Source organism: Andrographis paniculata, unplaced genomic scaffold, assembly GCF_009805555.1.
Source record: "Andrographis paniculata isolate CXL003 unplaced genomic scaffold, ASM980555v1 Contig77END, whole genome shotgun sequence".
Lineage (NCBI taxonomy): Eukaryota > Viridiplantae > Streptophyta > Magnoliopsida > Lamiales > Acanthaceae > Andrographis > Andrographis paniculata.
The window spans coordinates 1,390,313-1,408,859 of NW_026137614.1; the positions used below are offsets into that span (position 1 = coordinate 1,390,313).

Here is an 18,547-nt window from a genome sequence, read left to right on the forward strand (position 1 = left end):
TATTTTCTATTCTATCACATTCATATGCATACATTTGTAAGTATAACGAAGAATACTTCATTTGAAGGCAAAGTGAAAAAGAAGAAAAGAAAGAAGGATACGGCACCACACACCGTCGTTGTAGCCTCTCTCCTTTCACCTTAAAACTGCTAGTTATATAGGTTATGTTCTTCATCCAAAATTTATATCATAAAAAATAAAATTAAAAAAAAAATCCAAAAGAGGCAGAGAAATCAGATTTAAAAAAAAAATTAGAATAAAAAATCAATATGAAACAAAATTTTATAACATAAAAAATTAAAAAAAAAATCCAAAGAAACAGAGAAATCAGATTTAAGAAAAAAAAATCTATATGAAGCAAAATTTTATAACATAAAAAATAAAATTAAAAAAATCCAAAATATTGGTAACTTATAAAAGGACGGCTGACGAGGTGGACGGGTCCGACGAGGTGGGCGGGCGGCAGACCGATGGCTGCTGGTGTCTAGTGAGGCGGGCGTCGTTGACAGGCGGAGTTGGTCAGCAACTGGAAGACAATAGACGGCAGACGGCTACCCATACGGTAGACGGCTTTCTGGTCTGGATCATTGACTTGTGCGTAAAAGAGAAATGAAAATGGAGTGAGACTGTGATTGGAGTTGGACCACTGGAAAGAGTGGAGGGGAAATGAAAGTGATGTAATGAATTAGGGCTACCCGAGTTAGAGTTTTTTTTTAAAAATAATTATTTATATTAATAATTAAATTAATATATTATCGGTACGGTATAATACTGAAATACCAAACTTTCTGAAAATTCATACCGATGCTGTACCTTACCAAAAAAAATTTTATACCAAAATTTTTGGTATTTTTGGTATGGTACAGTATGATAAATCAATATTTCGGTATTTTCGGTAGGTTTATCCATCCCTACGCTAGCTTGTTGGTCTAGCCGCCGCTGCTGCCTTCTCGAGTGCTGCCGTCTACAACTCCAACCGACGACATCTTCGACCAGCTACATTGCGGCTTCCACTGTCTTTGCCCTCCAACCTCGAAATATATTTCAATCACATCACCAATTTTTTGCTACAGTTCAAGTTAGTCGGAATTCCCCTCATTTTCCTCAATGTTTGTGTCCTCTTCCCCCTTCCTATGGTAGCGCCATCGGTCCCCATCATTTGTTCTCTTAGTTACTCTCTTTTGTGCTCTATTTGATTGAGTTTATGGTAGATTTATTTTTTTGCCGTTACTTCGTTGTTCTTCATGTGCTTGGTAATGGACATCCATATGTGCTTGTATAATTGATTAGTTGTACTAGCTTGAGTGTGACTTTCTTGGTTTAGATAGTCTTATAGCTCATTTTCTTGGATTAGATAATTTATTGCTTGTTTAGATTAGTATGGTGTAGTACAATTTGTTTTGCCTCTAACTTGATATTATATGTTGTATCATGTTTTAACCTTAGTTGTTGTTGCGCGAATTCTTAGATTGGATAGATTAGTTTAGGTCTCATGTTGTATTAACTTAATGTTGAATGTCTAATTAATTTAAATAAGTATGTTGCTTTTGAAACCTACTTCTTGTTGCTGCAATGTTGATTATTTTTGCTAGTGTTGTTTGTTTAAATATATTAGGTTAAGTGTTGATTGTTGTGTCAATACTTTTAATTTTGGTTTGTCTGCTTAGATAGGTCTTGTTATCATCTTAATTATGTTTCATAACCCCAGTTTAGTTTGGGACTGCTGCGTTAATTTTTTTAGGATAACCTGCTCCTATATTTTTTTTAGATTACTTTTTTTTTATGATGTGGGAACTCGTACCGCTACTCTTTGAGTGTGCTTTGGGTAAACCTCTAGTCGAATTTAATACCCTGCAAATTATGTATGATAAGGCAAGTCACACTAGGCGAACCATTGTATTGTATTAGTTCAACTTTGTTATATATTAGTGCACCTTTAGTTGTTATAATATCTTTTGCAATTTAGTAAAAGTCTACAATAGTTTAGTTATTCATTTTGCTATCATTATTGGCTGCATGTTAGTTTATTTAGCTGCTAAGTAAATTAATTTGATCTAAATTTGTGTATTGACGAATGGGCTTAATTAGTGAGATTCTATATTTAGTTTGCTGCTATCTTTAATTTTATTATGTTGAATGTTTAGCCTTATTGCCTTAGATTATTTAGTAGATTAGTGTGATCTTTTTATTTTCATTGAAATAGTGTATATTGTGTAGGAGAAGAGAGAAGTTGCATCATAGAAGTACTTATTTATGTGAATTTATATAATATGGTCAAGTGAATTGTGAAAGATAACTTACTATGAAGCACTTTCGAGTTATTTAGTCCACTGCTACCATATTGATCATTTTAATAATTGTATAATGTAGACAGAGAATTTGTTTCTCTTTCATTCACTCACTCATTTATTGAACTTTACACACATTTACATATACCTGGATGGTGGAACAACAAAATATCATTTGCGTTCAAGATGGCTGCAAATTTTTACAAGTGAGCGAGACCGTCGTAATCTTGTAAATTAATATGTTCAATTATTTACTTCTAATAAGTTTAGAACTTGGATTTCATTTGCACTTTCCATTTGCTTTTATGTACATTGCTGAGAGTATATATATGATAATATTATTTTTTTGTTGGCGTTGTCAAGAAACGATTTGGTATCTGTGTCAATTGAAGAAACAAAATATGACAACCATGTAAAAGTTGCCAAAGATTCAAACTCATTAAGATCTTTGTGATTCGGATGGAGATGCCGGTGCTCTCTCGGTCACGTGATGTATGTTTACTTAATATTTTGTTTACTTTTGACATTTTCTGGAGTGATGAAAGATTAGTTTATTTTATGTTATCGTATGATACTGAGAATGAGGTTTATTTTATATTACACGGTGTTTGTTGTTTAGATTGTTGTTAGAATGACTTTTTATACTGTTAATTTTTGTAATTGTTTGGGACATGTGTACGAATTTGAAATGAATCTATATTGTTAGTTTGTATATTGTTGGAGACAGGTTAAGAGTTCGAAATGAATTTATATTATTAATTTGTAATTGTTTGGGAGAAGAGTGGGAATTCAAAATGAATTATTGGTGGGAAAATTTGTAAAATAGTTTGTAATGAATTTTAGCAGAATGAATTTCCTCGCAAACTCGAAAAAAATAATGTTATATATTTGCGAAGGAATTGTTCCCTTGCCAAAATTTCTCGCAAAAAGTTGCAAGTGAAATTTTTTTTTAGATCCAAATTAGCGAGCATGTGAATAACGATGATGTTTATTCTTTCGTAACTTCCTTCGTTAATGGACTTTGCGAAGGAAATTCTCCCCCGTAAATCAACATTTTTTTTTTTTGTAGTGTTAGGGTTTTATCTTTTTTCTTGTTTTAGTTAAGTAGTGGATTATAGATTATATTTTGTGACAAAAATGATACGAGTAAAATATAATAAAAAATTACGATAACTATTAAAAAAAAAAAAGAAAGAAAATACTAAAGCAACCAAAAAAAAGAAAAAGTAAACATTGTCTACCTGTCGCCACTCACCATTGATAAATTAGTAAATAATGGGCCAGCGGATGCTCGTATCCACTCCTGCTTCAAAGCCCAACATACCACCACAAAGGCCCAAAACAGCCCAATACACAAATACATAGAAACATATAGTATAATCTAATTTAAATTATAAGTGAAGACGATAAAATCGATAATATATATAAATATTTATATTTATATTTGTATATGCATTATGCATAATTAGAGTAAAATGATGGTATAGTACATGCAGTTAGAATTGAGCGCCTTCGTAAGTGCGACCAAACTGCCAATCAGAGGGCGCCACGTCATAGCTGGTTACGGTTCTACCGTCACTGGCGGTGACTTGAAAGGAGAGGCTTTGGCCGTTAAGAATGGCGTTGCTCTGCCAATTTTGCCCCCAATTTCTGGACATCGGCTGCCACGCCGTCCGAGAGCCTTTGATGGAAACGGCGCGAACGTCGCCGGCGCCGGCGACGTTGGTGATGAGCACGAGGTTGAAGTAGAGGTGGCCGTTGATGGTGAAGCGGATGCCGCCCTTTTTGACGCAGGGGACGCGGCGGTAGACGACGGGGACGATGCCGGCGCGGTAGATGGCTATTTGGAGGAAGGCCGGCTCGGCCATGTCGAAGTGCTGCAGCGGGGGGTTGCACCAGCCGCCGTTGTTGTTGGGGAGGGCGAAGTTTGGGGGGCAGAAGTTGGTGGCGGTGACGGTGATGGTCGCCGGCAAGCACCATCGGGGGTCGTTGGTGCACCGCATCTCGTAGCACGCGCCGCACGTGAGGCCGTTGTTGAACAGCGCCGTGCTTAGTGCCACCGTGTTCGTGCCGTACCCTTGGCTGTACAGATTTCCGTAACCGCACGCGCCGCCTGCACGCCCAAACAAATTCCTCACTTATTATTATTATTATTAATATTGTTTCAGTTTGCTAGAAAAAAATAATTTCAACTTTCCACAGGCACATCTATAAGATCACTTGTTTCAAAAATAAACTTTATCATCCTATCTCCAAGTACATATAGTGCATATATATATACACATGTATTTATGTATAAAGTAATATTTTATAAAGTGTATGTATATATATACACAATTTGTATATGGGACAGTTGGAGAGAATTTTGTTTGTACACACTGTAATAAAGTAGTATATTGTCTATTTTGCTTTTTATATTAAAGTAAAAGGAATGTGAAAAGGTAAAAAATAATAATATTTTGATATTTAATTGATAGTTATTAGAAAAAATAAAAACATTTAATTTGAACAAACTAAAATGACAAAATAAAAGATTTACTCTAGACGGATGATGACAAAATGAGAAATTTACCCTTAGATGGGGAAGTAATAAATATTAGTTTTATTTTTTCGATAAACATAGATACACTATAAATCATTTTAAATTTATAATTATTTACATAAATATCATTACCTTAATATTAATATAAAATAATAAATAATATTTACGTAAAAATATATTACTAAATATCACTTAAATATATTCATTAAATTTTAATATAAAAAATAGATGAATACTTAAAGAAGACATAAAGGAGTAATCAATTAACATAATATTTTTTATTAGGTTGTGTTTGGTTTTGCATGATACTCTTTTACATGTAGATATGTTCCTATTTTGTGTAGATTTGAGTTTGAATTTTGAATATATATATATATATATATACACACACGTTTAAAATTTAATCATATTTTATTTGTTTGATAATATTTGATATTTTTCTATCTTGGATAAAATTTACTAAATCAAAAATATATTTAAAAAATATAAATTAATTTAATTAACTACATAACATATAATATCATAAATTAAAACCACTCAAAAGCCTTCATTTTTATCTTTCTCCTCAAAAGTAAATATTTTTATTTATATCTAAATTTCACTTCTTTTATAAAATTAATTTATGTTAATTATAAATAAATAAAAATATTATAGAAATTTTTATTCTTTTACAAAATGATATCTATATATATTGTATATTTTTTTTTATTGCGATATAATTTTTAAAATACTTAAATACATATTCTAATTTTTTAATCATATATATTAGATCTATTTTAAAACTATTAATATTATTAATTATATAAAATTAATATTATAACTCACTATTATTAACTAATTAAATATCATTTTCTTAAATACTTTATCACTAATAAAAGAGTTCAATTATGTTTAGACGGAAAAGAGTATATGATAAAAAAAATATGCCTTATGAATTATTCAACATGCACTATTTTTAATCAAAAATATATATATATATATATTTTCATAAAATATAATATTAAAATATTATTTAAATCAAAATTCAAATCAAACATTTCATTTTAAATTAACTTCAAACACAGTCAAATAAACCTAACTATAAATCTTAGAAATTTCTCATATATATTCAATACCCTTTAAACAATTTTTTTTTTTTTTAAAAAAAAATCTAGCTCTCTTTAAAACATGATAAAATCCTTCATGATTCTTAAAACATTTTTGGAAACAACTATTGCGACACTTTTCCACGTCTATTTAATATGCCCAAGAAAATTCATCATAATTGAAATTATATATTTGTCTATCATAGTTTAAAATTAAGTATACAATATTTTAAAAGATAGTCGTCTTACAACTATTTTTATGCTACAGCTAATGAGTACATAATGTAGCATTACTGAAATTGAGAGGGCAATTGTCAGTATAATAAAACATGCATGTCAATTCTAATAATCCTACGTCAAAAGTAAAATTACAATAATGATTAATTACGAAATCAATTTCTAACATACTTAAAATAAAAATGGGATTGTGGTGTACATGCACTGACGAAACTAGCATCTAAATCCCGGGGGGCAAAATGTTATAATTTATTTAATATTTAGCTAATAAATTTAAATAAATAATAATGACAGAATTATATATAAATTTAGATAGTTTTGAGGGAGCAAATTGTATATAAATACATAAAAATTAATATTTTTAATAGTAAAAAAATTATAAAAAAATTGGCTTGGGACCTAAGCTCTAGTGTAGTTCCGTCCCTGCGTACATGGTACTGATTAACTCTAATTAATAACAATCCACGTAGCACATGTCACGATTAATCTAACCATAAGGGTATTTGTTAACATAAGTATGAAGTGACAATAAATGGTAATAGTTCACACAACGTATATCATAATTAATTTCAATATAAGTTGCATGTTGACAGTACACAAATACATTATATAAATTGATGACACATGACACAATAATACACAAAGGATATATACATGTAGTTTTAATTCGAGCTATTGGATACACTGAAAAATAGTTGCTCATGTAAAGTGATAGAAATAATAAAATGTGTATGACTAGATAAAATATACTAGTCATTCAAATATATTATCATTTTCTTTTTCTGGTTTTCATCCAAATTTATTTTCGTTTTTTTTAAGTAACAAAATACCATTTTTTTCTATTTTTCTTTACAAAAAAAAAAAGTAAAAATTTCTATTTTTTATCTACTTTTTTCAAAACTCAGTCAAATAAACACACAATTGGATGACAGAGGGAGTATAACTAATCATTTTCTATATATATATATACACAATACCGTACCCATGGTGCCGGAAGCGTCGCCGCCGCCATAGAAGGTGGCGTGACCGTACTCCCACCCGCCGGCATCGGCGACGGCGGCGCGGAGGCGAAAAATGTAAAGAATGAAGAAATAGAAGGAGGCAAGTGGGAGTGATTTCATTGCAAATTTGGTGTGATAAAATGAAGAATTAATTAGCTAGGGTTGGTTTTGGTAGTAATATATATATATATATATATCTAAGAGGTAGAAATTAAAGGAGCATGAGCATGAGCATGGTGTGTATATACAGAATAGAGTGTGTATATCAATCATGTAGATAATTGAATCGAAGAATATATATGGTGTACGCAATTCCTAAAAAATATAAATAGTATATTATAATAGTAAGTAAATTAATTAATGCACATGGAATGATTCTGGTTAGGATGCCAAGTACCTAATGGGGTGGTCGACGTAGTACTGGTAGGCCCTCTTCCACATTGCATGCATGCATGCATGCAAATTCAGCCACGTCATAATATTAATATATACATATATATAGTATATAATACCACTCTTTACCTAATTTTATTATTATTATTATTATTTGGATTTTTAATTTTTTATACTTTTGTAAAAAGGTTTATTTGGGCATTATTTTATTGGTTTTATGCTTCTATAAGTAATTCTTGTTACTAATTTATACAATGTTTTCGTAAATTGTGAAAAATACCAAAATCGTCGACAATAAATTATGGAAGTTATTTACGATTTAAAAAAATTATATATACAAAAAAAAAAAAAAAAATAGAAAATCATATATTTAAATAAAGATAACAGTAAATAATTAATTTATTGCACAAGATTATTGGTTTTCGTGACAGCGATAGATTAGTTTGTCTCATATGTGTATATATATATATAGGCATGATGGTGCGTGTGTGTCTGTATTTGAAAATTACTAATTAGGCTTTATGGGGATGTAAATTACCATGTGTGACTACATGATGGTGTTCCCTTCCTTTTCCCTCTCTTTTCTTTTCTTTTTTTTTTTTTTTTTTTTATGGATGTGATTTTGTCTGTTTCGATTTGTGGTGGAATTTTTTGTATTTGAATTAGAGTGTGTTCGTGTTTCATGAATTTCAACCAGTTTCTACTATTTATCAAATTTTTTCTCCAAAAAAATATCAAATCAAACACCTATTTTTCACTTTTATATTATACTAAAAATCAATTTTACATTTAAAATATCGTATCGACACCTATTTATATCACGTCATACAACTATTTAAATTAAAAAATTTTACTATTAAAATCTCAACTCAAAATTCAAACCCCAAAACAAACACACACTTTCATAGTATTTTGATTTAATATTTTTTAAAAGAAATAATATATTTTCATCGAGAATCATACAAATCGAACAATACTGATTTGAATTTGAATCTTAAATCAAACACACCCAATATTTTGTATAAAAAATACTTCATCCGTCCCAATTCAAAATATCATTTTTTTTTCAATTTTAGAAAAAGTAATCATATACTAGTTCATTAAAAATATTATATCCTAATTACTATTAAGAAAAATTAAAAATCATCAAGCATGAAATGATCAACAAAACCTTCAATTCATTATAGGATTCATTTGGATTAAGATGATTGTAGCCTCTATTTACACAATGTTTTTTTTTTTTTTTAACTTTTTGACACTTCAACTTTTGGACAAATATCATATCAATTTTATTTTTTATATCATAAAATATCACGCAAATATTAATCTTTTTACTTTTCTAAAAATCTTTCTTGGCTTTGTTTACTTTATACACTCTTATTCAATTGACACTATTCATTTTTTAAAAGAACCACATAAAATACTTTTTTTTTTCCTCACAAAATATCACATCAAATACTAAATTTTTACTTCTCCTAAACTTCCAAAATTTCAAAAACCTCCATGTCGGATGCATAATATTCTTAATGACGACATTAATAAAAGTTGGTGTTAGGGAGATTGTGTTTGTACTAATTAATGTAGCCTTCTAATTAATTAAAGTAGGAAGAAAAAGACGACATGTATCATGTATGCATGAGTTAACAATTTAGTTTATTAATTATCATACTCCTTAATTTAGTTATAAAATTGACACTTCATTGAAGAAGCTTTTTGTCCCTTTATATATATATATATATATATATACATGTATCCCTAAAAACTAGACGACATGATCATTTACATCATCTAATAGAGTATCACAGCCTCAGGTATCGAGTTCGAATTCTCGTTTATCGTTGTCTATCCCCCTTGCACGTTTGTAGATGAATAAGACAATTATTTACATCATCTAACAAGTATTATTGTTATTACTCCATGTAACATGACAACCTGCAGTTCTACTATTGCTATTTTATGGATTTAGTGTCAAGACTTTTGAATGTAATACGGTGAAATGTATCTAGTTCTTCAATTCAGTATGCCATTTAAACAAACATTTCATATACTTGTGATCTCAAATATATTATATAACTATAATAAATATATTAGTATTATGAAAGCAATATATTGTACTCATGAAAAATATATTTAATAACAACAAACTCATGAATAAACATGCATCTTTTGTATGATATATTAATATCACTAAGCAATATGCATATATGTGTTGATCCACATATTATATATAACTATAGTCGACATCTGACACTAAAGATAACATCATATGAAAAAACAACTCTTTTTCTTTTCCACCATCTACATGCATGTAAGCAGTGCACCGCTCAGAGTTTTACTCCCTATTTTGCTCTTGTGAACACACAAATATATGTATATACTATATATATGTATATGTCAATCAAGGCTCCTACAAGACACGTGATAATTGAGAAATGAGAAATGTGGTATTTATATACTAGTATCTCTACACATTGATTGATAATTGAAAGAGGATAAGTTCGAGATATGGATTCATAAGTGGGGGTTGGATATTTATGAAGTACATAATAAATTTGGGGCCACAATGTTGGGTTGGGTTGGGTTGGGGTCACATGTGATGGGATCAGTTCCATTCCATGAATGAGAGAGAAGAGAGAGAGAGTTATCCATCACTGGTAGTGGTAGCGGTAACAAACAAAAACTTACATGCACGACTATATATGTGCTACAGTGAAACCTGTTAGCTAGGAAACACATCAACACATAATCTCGTGGCATCTCTACCCTAATGATCAGATCAGATCAGATCAGTTCATACTCTTAACTAAACAATATATATATATATATAGTTATTTATTTAATTACGTACACAAATGAAACACACATATATGCATTCCCCCTCCCTCAAACGTGCATTCTACTATACCCAATAAATAGTAGTTAGTGTCTACACTTGACATGGTTTTTAGGCAATGAAAATCGGCAAGAGATGAAACCTGAACACACTACAGATCAAAGTAGAAATGATCTAATGCCCACCTGTCAGTAAACCAATGAACAATCCAAATCCAGCAATCAACTACGACCATAACTACAGTTACACAAACTCGTCTTTTTTAACCTCCAAGTAGAAACCGACATTTTTTTTTTTTTTTTTTTTCCCTTAAGAGATATATATATGTCTAACTAGGGGAAGGGGCCCAGGTTTAATGAGTGATGGTTCCAGACTAGCCTAGCTTAGCCTGATTGAAATCATGAAGACGTTCCTTCCCAAGTGATTGCCTGCTGCTCAGACAACATATGTTCCCAAACAGACATTAATATATACATACAATATCCCGATTTCAAGATCCCATTGACAGGCAGAAGTTTTGTGTGTGGCTACCGACGACTATATAGCAGGTGTGTGTATCTCTTTAGATGGGATTTTATGCTGGGGAGGGGATTGGATACAAAAAATATCATTCACAGCATCTAATTTCCTGCAACAAATTGCTTCAATGACCAGATCCAATTCAATCTATCAGACATTGATCTAGTTCCGGAAGTGGGTGAACGATATATAATATGGCATCATTAGCAACAACTGGTGATGCAGAAAAGCACATTGTAGTAAAATAAATCAACAGCCTAGTTGGTTGACCACCTTATGTGTTTCTCAAGGCAAGAGATTGCATAGTCAATCAAAGCATAAATAAATCTCTGTACGTCAAAAATGAGGAGAGCAGTTACGTGCAAGGGTGTTTCAAGTGAACTTACCCAAAATAAACTACAGGCTCACTCAACAAAGGCCAGGATAGTAGCTAGATTTGCTTTTGAAATGTGTCAGGTCTTTAATGACCTGCCTAGATGTGCCTTGTGCATCCGCTTCATTCCAGTCTGAGTTGCAACCCCAAACACGGACAGCAAGTCTTCGACACTTGGGCGAAGGTTTCCTCAAGTAAGTGTGGTACCAATTGATGATATCATCCTTTTGAATGCCTTTAAGCTCCTCAGCTTTCTTTTTGGACATGTCAAACATATACCTGAAAGCAAGGAAATGGAGGGTTACGCAAAACAAGGAAACATTAGAGATGCTCATACTCTGCTATAGAAGTTCACTTCCAAATTGATTCTCTTAACATAAGAAACTAAGAGGAAAGCTCCAATCACTGTAAAAACACCACTTGAATGAAGTCTTTCAATGAACTCCAGGAAAAACCTTATTACCAAAACGAAACATTGCATTTGTTTTGTAGCATTCCTCCAGATAGAGAGTGGTCGGCTTATATTTCAGCATGTATGATGTTATATATCAATTAACTTGAGTAAGAACTATACCTATATGTGTGCAGGCATTAATTTGATTTTTCATCTATGTGATAAAAACACAAGAACATTTGAAAGTTTGGGAAATAATTGTCTTATGTATGGGGAAAGTAGTCTTTGAACATTTATAACCAATACATGTGCGTAGACATTGATTTTATTATTATTCTATGTAGTACTTACATTTGAAAGTTTGGGAATTGCATGTCTTATGCATGTGGAAAATAATCTTTGAACATTTATAACCAATATGTACGTGTAGCCGTTGTTGATTTGATTGTTAAACATTTATAACCAATATATGTGTGTAGGCCTTGATTTGATTGTTAAATTATGTAGTAAAAACATGAATACGTTTGTAAGATGGGAAACTGTGTCCTAGGTATAGGCAAAACAATTCTAGAACATTTATAACCAATATGTTTCACGAAAGATGACTTAAAAAATTAAACATAACTTTCGTCAATTGATTGTGGTTCGCAGTAAAATGTGGGGTTTGTTCACTTTGGGTGTTTTAGTTGATGTTTTTTATATTAGGTATGGAGAATTGTGTTGGTAATATAAAAATAATATTGTGTTGAATTGTTAACTTTTTTGTGAGTTGATAAAATATACTTCCCCTGTCCACAAACTAATGTCTTATTTTTCCTATTTGGGAGTCCAAAAATTATTGTCTTATTTCTTTTTTTAAACACAAATTTTTTACTCTTTTACGATTTATTCGTTTACCATTTTTAAGCTCTATCTTATTATAAAGGCTAAATTTGTCAATCCATACAAAAAAGACAATTACTTAAAAAACATACAAATATAATTTAGGACAATAGACTTCCCCCGTCCACAAAGTAATGTTCTATTTTCCTATTTGGGAGTCCAAAAACTATTGTCCTATTTCTTTTTTAAACACAAATTTTACTTTTTTACCATTATTCATTTACCATTTTTAAGTTCTATCTTATCAAAAAGGGTAAATCTGTCAATTCATACAAAAAAAAACCGTGCAAATATAATTTAGGACAATAGAAATTGGACAGAAAGAATATATTATATATATATTGTATTAATGTATGTAAATTATTTCTTTTTTAAAACTAATATTCATGGAGAATCGTTCCAAAGTGAACAAACCCATGACTCCTCGATGAATAAAGAAATCACAAACAATGGAATGTCTTTTTTTCCTAACCAAAAGGTTGATTCTCAAAACCCTAGAGGAACCCTAGACGCTTTTAACTTAACATATTTTAAGACTCTTTGTCGGGCTTAGAAGACCTAATAATCATAATTTTATTACTAGACTCAACAATAGAATGGAATATAAAAACCAAAGCACTCTCGATAAATAAAGTGCTACTATCAACCCAAATTAGGTTGCTTCCTTTCGAGTCTGCCGCGAGTGGTCGATCCTCCCACCGTTGTCATGATTTGTCGGTATCAATTGTCTCCTCCGTGAAAGACGCCATGTCAAGGCAAAAAATTGGAAATTTTTGTTGGAACCGCCTCCGAGCGAGCCACATTGCATCTTCTTCCGCTAAACTGTGCCACTGAACAAGAACCTCTGGCTCCTTATTTGGACCCCGCCGCTCAGCTAAAATATCGCTTGGCTCGAACAACGGTATTTCATAAGTCTCCAGGTTGTCCGGAAGCTCCCCATTTATTGGATAATCTTCCACCACTTGCTTCAACGACACATGAAAAACTGGGTGCACACGGCTGTAGTGGCAGCCGCAGGCGGTATGGCACCTTGCTAATCCTCTTTTCCACCTCAAATAGACCGTAAAACTTCTGGGATAGCTTGTTTGAACTTTGATCTACTTGAATAGAAAGCTGCCTATGCTAACGGACCTTAAAAAATACCTTGTCACCCACTAAAAAGTCTGCGTCCCGGCGATGCTTATTAGCTTGCTTCACCATGCGTTGTGCTCAGGATAAATATGAGCCGAAACTCATAGCATACTATCTCGCCACCTTGAAGGGGTGATATTTGAAACACCCTGATGAGCCGTGTTCTAGTGATATTCCACCTAGGGAAGACATCTCACCCATTTGTGGGACTGTTTGTAAGCAAAACAACGAAGATACGTCTCAAGAACCCATTAAGCACTTCCGTTTATCTGTCAGTTTCCGGGTGATAAGAAAAGCTAAGTTTGAGCTTTGTCCCTTGGAAACGGAACTCTTGCCAAAAGTTACTCAAGAATAAAGGGCTGCAATCCGAAACAATTGATTTTGACACCCTATGAAGCCGAATGATTTCATGTACAAATATGACGGCAACCTTCATCACAGACAAGAACCTACAAAAGCACAATGAATTGGCCAAATAAAGTTCCGTGATGAAATCCATCGAAATATTCTTCCGAATAGCAAACAGAATAGGATAGGGTTTTATCAGGCTTGTTGTGGACATCGTCTCATACTTCAATCTCAGACATACCAAGAAGGCCTGGACATACTCTTGTACGATTTTATACATTCTCCGCGAATATAAGCCAACAAATTAGTACAATCAGTGCCAGCGTGCCCTACTTTGGTGTATTGTGGAACTCCTACAACTTCATAATCCAATTTGAATCTTCAACGATGACTTAACAGCCTCGATAGTACAAAGTTCTCCCTAACAACTCATAGCCTAATTGAGCCGAGGAGTGCGCTTTCAGTTCTTCAATAATTGCGAGCAGTGAAGGACTAAATGTTTATTCCCGTGCCAATTCCTCAAATTTCAGCCACAACCGATTGCAGAGCCAACAAAGTGGACCTGCTACACTCTTGTCGCCACCCATGTCGTACCCTATCCGAGACAATGCACCTGCCACCGAGTTAACCCAACCCTTGTACACCACTTCAAAGTTGTATCCCAACAATTTTTCCATCCAAACTTGTTGTCCCAGGGTCACAATCCTTTGAGACAACAAGTGCTTTAAACTATGGTGATTTGTGTGAACCGTAAAATGTTGCCCAAGGAAGTATGGTCGCTATGTTGCACCACAAGTACCAGTGCCATAAAGTTACGCTTGTATGCTGACTTGGTTAGGGTACGGTCAACCAATTCTTTACTACAGAAAGCTAAAGGGCGTTAATCTTGCATCAATATTACCCCTACACCGGTGCTGGATGCATTGAAAGGCTTTTAGATATTGGAAATCACAAGAACTAGTTTTTAAGGTTGTCTTCAATTGGTCAAAGGCGAGTTATGCTTCCGGTGACCATGAAAAATTGTCTGCCAAGTTCTTCAACAACTGCGATAGAGGTCTAGCGAGAACCCCATATCTATATATAAGCCTCCTATAATATCCTGTCAAACCCAAGAAGCCACGTACTCCCTGTGCCGAAGTTGGAGTTAACCATGGTTGAATCGCTCGCAACTTTTCCAGGTCTGTAGCAACCCCAACAACGGAAACGACATGGCCTAAATACTCCACCAACACACATCCAAACTAACATTTTTTCCTCTTCGCCATGAATTGATTCTCGTGCAACAGCTCCATCCCAAGCATCAAATGTCTTACGTGTTCATCCCACGTATGGCTATACACTAATATCTCAAAGAAAACAAGAATAGATCATTCATCATAGATTAGAAGGTCACCGGTGCATTACTGAGCCCGAAAGGCATTACCATAAAGTCGTGGTGTTTGTCAAAGCGTTGTCTTAGGCACATCTTCCTTTCGAACTCAAATTTGGTGGTACCCAGAATGTAGGCCTATTTTTAAAAAGACCATTGATCTATCTAATTCATCTAATATTTTCTGAATTACCAAAATTGAATATTTATCGGGCAAGGTCACCTTGTTCAGCACACAATAATCAATACAAAATCTCCATCTCTTGTCTTTTTTCTTTACTAATAGCACCAAGCTCGAGAATTGGCTTGAACTCGGAAAATGATCCGTGTTGTAACGTATTCTTTATCATGCATTCAATCTCTTTTTTTGTAAGTGACCAATGATAAGGCCATACGAACACCGGGCCAAAACCTGGTCGGAGTTCTAAGTGACGATAATTGTGGTGCATTTGGGGCAATTTTTCCGACTCCTCGAACACGTCTTCATATTACTCCAGTACTTTCTCGAGATCCTATCGGCCTGCACTGTTGACCAAACCATTCTTAACATAGCTTCTCGGGTCTTTATACAAATTGCCGATTCCATCACTAGAGCCTAAAAGTTTGCTTTCTTTGTTTTCAAGAAGGATTGAAGTGCTACCGGTGAGCACGATAAGGTCGGTCTTCCGTGAAAGGTCACAAGTTCCTTTGGTCATATGTCATTGTCATAGTTCCTCAAATGACTTGTACATCGCCCAAAGTCTACAGCCACACAACTCCTGATATGACATCCATATTGTCGAACGAAAAAACATAATAATCGGCCACCTTATCTGCCTTGCCAATCCTCAACTGCAAGGCCCTACAAACTCCAATACAAACAATCATCTCTTATCCCTGAATGTCACCATAAACAGTACATCATGTTTATTGACAATGATAATCTCCCCACCAATTCTTGCAACAAGAAATTATAACTCACATCGCCGTCCACGAGTATCGCCCCCTCTATTTCATCGAGAATTTCATAAATCCTTATAGTTTGTGGGCTTGTGATACTAGCTAGTGGATACAAGGGTAGAGACGATCCTCCATGTTCTCCTTTTGTCCTCCATCTCCATTCTTGACGACTCGCTATCTCCGTCATCTATATGTTCCAGCCCGGAGTCCGAAGACTCCCTTTCGTCCATGATTAGCTTATGTATCTATTTCGTTGGGCACTCACGAGTTGGGTTGTAGGGTTGTTTGCTTTGAAAACACAACTATTTTGCTGTGAGATCACTAAATTCCTGCCGTGAGAGTCACTTATATTGTGCCCTTGCTGAGGATTGTCCATAGTCTGTCAAATGCGATATGCTATTACGGCTGCTCAGAACAATCTTTTACCGCAGCAAACGCCCGGGTGAGTGATTTACCATTGGTGGACTCACTGTATTTTCTACTCGGGCAAAGGATGGTGATCGGCTTACTCTACAACGGCCTGGATTCCTATCTTAGAATTCCAATAACTCGATTTATATACTATGAATTACTATTATCACAATGTCTAGGTCTCGGGGATCCAACAGTCTTATCTATGACGAATCTCCCGATCCATATCGCTAAAGAAGTAGCCTAGCACATGTTCTTCCACCTAATTTGGAGTTTGTTGGGCTAGTTGTAGAAACTTGTCGACATAGGTATCAATCTCTCCTTCCTATTTTAATGAAGCAAGTTGCTCGCAAGGGCTCCCTGCATATCAGCCATCACAATGACATATCAATTTGCGCCATGATGAATCCTTGTGCTTGGATCGAAAGTAGCAAAATCAATCCATGGCAACCATTGTTAACAATACTCAACGATTCTGCACGGCATCGTGTAGTTCAAACTATTGCTCTACCTTTCTAACCCAACCAATAGGATCAGTACCATGAACATCGACACTTTACGTTTGGTATCGCTACAAAGTTTGCAAAGGCTAGCGGTTGGCCCCCTATCGGTGGCGCTTTAGTTTCGCGCCCTTTAGTCATACCCGAGGAGCCTGAGAGGTCATTGTCCATAGTCATAGGGCCACCCCATGAGGCTCCTGTCAACTCGTAAAATTATGTATGGCCCCCTATTTGAGTTTGCGGCGTCTTAACCATATCCACCTATTGTCCTGTCTCCGTACGTGATGCAACCAAGGCGGTCAAGTTATCTTTCAGCATGTTGAATCAGTTGTTTACATATCCAGAACGTGTATTCACCATCCGGAAAGTTGGACCAAATTGATACGTAGTAAATATGAATCCTTTTATATATACATATATATACATATTCCAACTAATATGCCCAATGGAGATTGAACCCCAACACTCAAGGAAGTGAATAGATAATCAACTACTTGAACTATAATTTCTAAACAGTAAATATGAATCCTTATTGAATAAAAAAATTACAAATAATGGAATATCTTCCGTCCCAACAAAAAGGTTGATACCCAAAACTCTATATGAACCCTAGAGATTTTTGACTCAAGCATATTTAAAGACTATTTTTATCATAGACCCAACAATAAAATGAAATATAAAACCCAAAATACTCAAATATTTAAAAGTGCTACTATCAACCCAAAGTGGGTTGTTTCCTTTCGAGCCCGCTACAAGTAAATTATTAGCGGTCTATCCTCCCGACGATGCCATGATTTGTCGGTATCAAATTGTCAAAACACAAGTTGATTAATAGAGTTTATTAACATTTTGGCAATGACTATCAGATTAGATTCAAATATATCTTATGTAATGCAACCTATGCATTCAAGGTTCAAGATCAACTACTAAATTCAACCCTTTTACATTATAAATTGATAAAGAACACATTACCTTTTATCAGTTATCTGGTCCCAATACTGGTTTGTTTCGTATGAAAGAGATGGATCTTTCTCAAGAAGCTTCCCCATTAAACCGTTTCTATAGTTCTCAAAGGAATCTTGGTCAAGGTCTTCCTGCACCGCCAATAGAGTTTTGTTGAATAAAAAGCATGATCTAGAAAATGCAGTCTTATTTTCAACGAGAGACATGAAAAATACTGGTGTATATATTTAAAGTGAAAACATATAAGCAGAAAAACACAAAAGGGGTTTCTGACAACATTTATTCATGCAGCACTCTTGTTAAAGAAAACATTAAAGTTGTTAGATATGAGCCTCCCTC

The 18,547-nt window shown here is 33.7% G+C and overlaps 2 protein-coding genes across 3 annotated transcripts in view; both read right to left on the reverse strand.

Annotated features, from left to right (window-relative positions):
- Positions 1–3,507: 3,507 nt before the first annotated feature.
- LOC127266697 (expansin-A4-like) lies at positions 3,508–7,412 on the reverse strand. The gene is made up of 2 exons (XM_051297049.1): positions 7,135–7,412; positions 3,508–4,401 (listed from the first exon to the last, which is right to left on the reverse strand). The coding sequence occupies exons 1-2, from the start codon at positions 7,271–7,273 to the stop codon at positions 3,785–3,787; spliced, it is 756 nt and encodes a 251-aa protein (XP_051153006.1). The 5' UTR covers positions 7,274–7,412; the 3' UTR covers positions 3,508–3,784.
- Positions 7,413–10,989: 3,577 nt separating this feature from the next.
- LOC127239224 (nardilysin-like) overlaps positions 10,990–18,547 on the reverse strand; it is a 30,605-nt gene continuing 23,047 nt past the window's right edge. For both annotated transcript variants that reach the window (XM_051257279.1, XM_051257278.1), the window contains 2 exons: positions 18,218–18,339; positions 10,990–11,550 (listed from right to left, as the gene is read on the reverse strand). In XM_051257279.1, the coding sequence (XP_051113236.1) occupies positions 11,307–11,550; positions 18,218–18,339 (366 nt within the window). In that variant the 3' untranslated portion in view covers positions 10,990–11,306. The remainder of the gene's footprint in view (positions 11,551–18,217; positions 18,340–18,547) is intronic.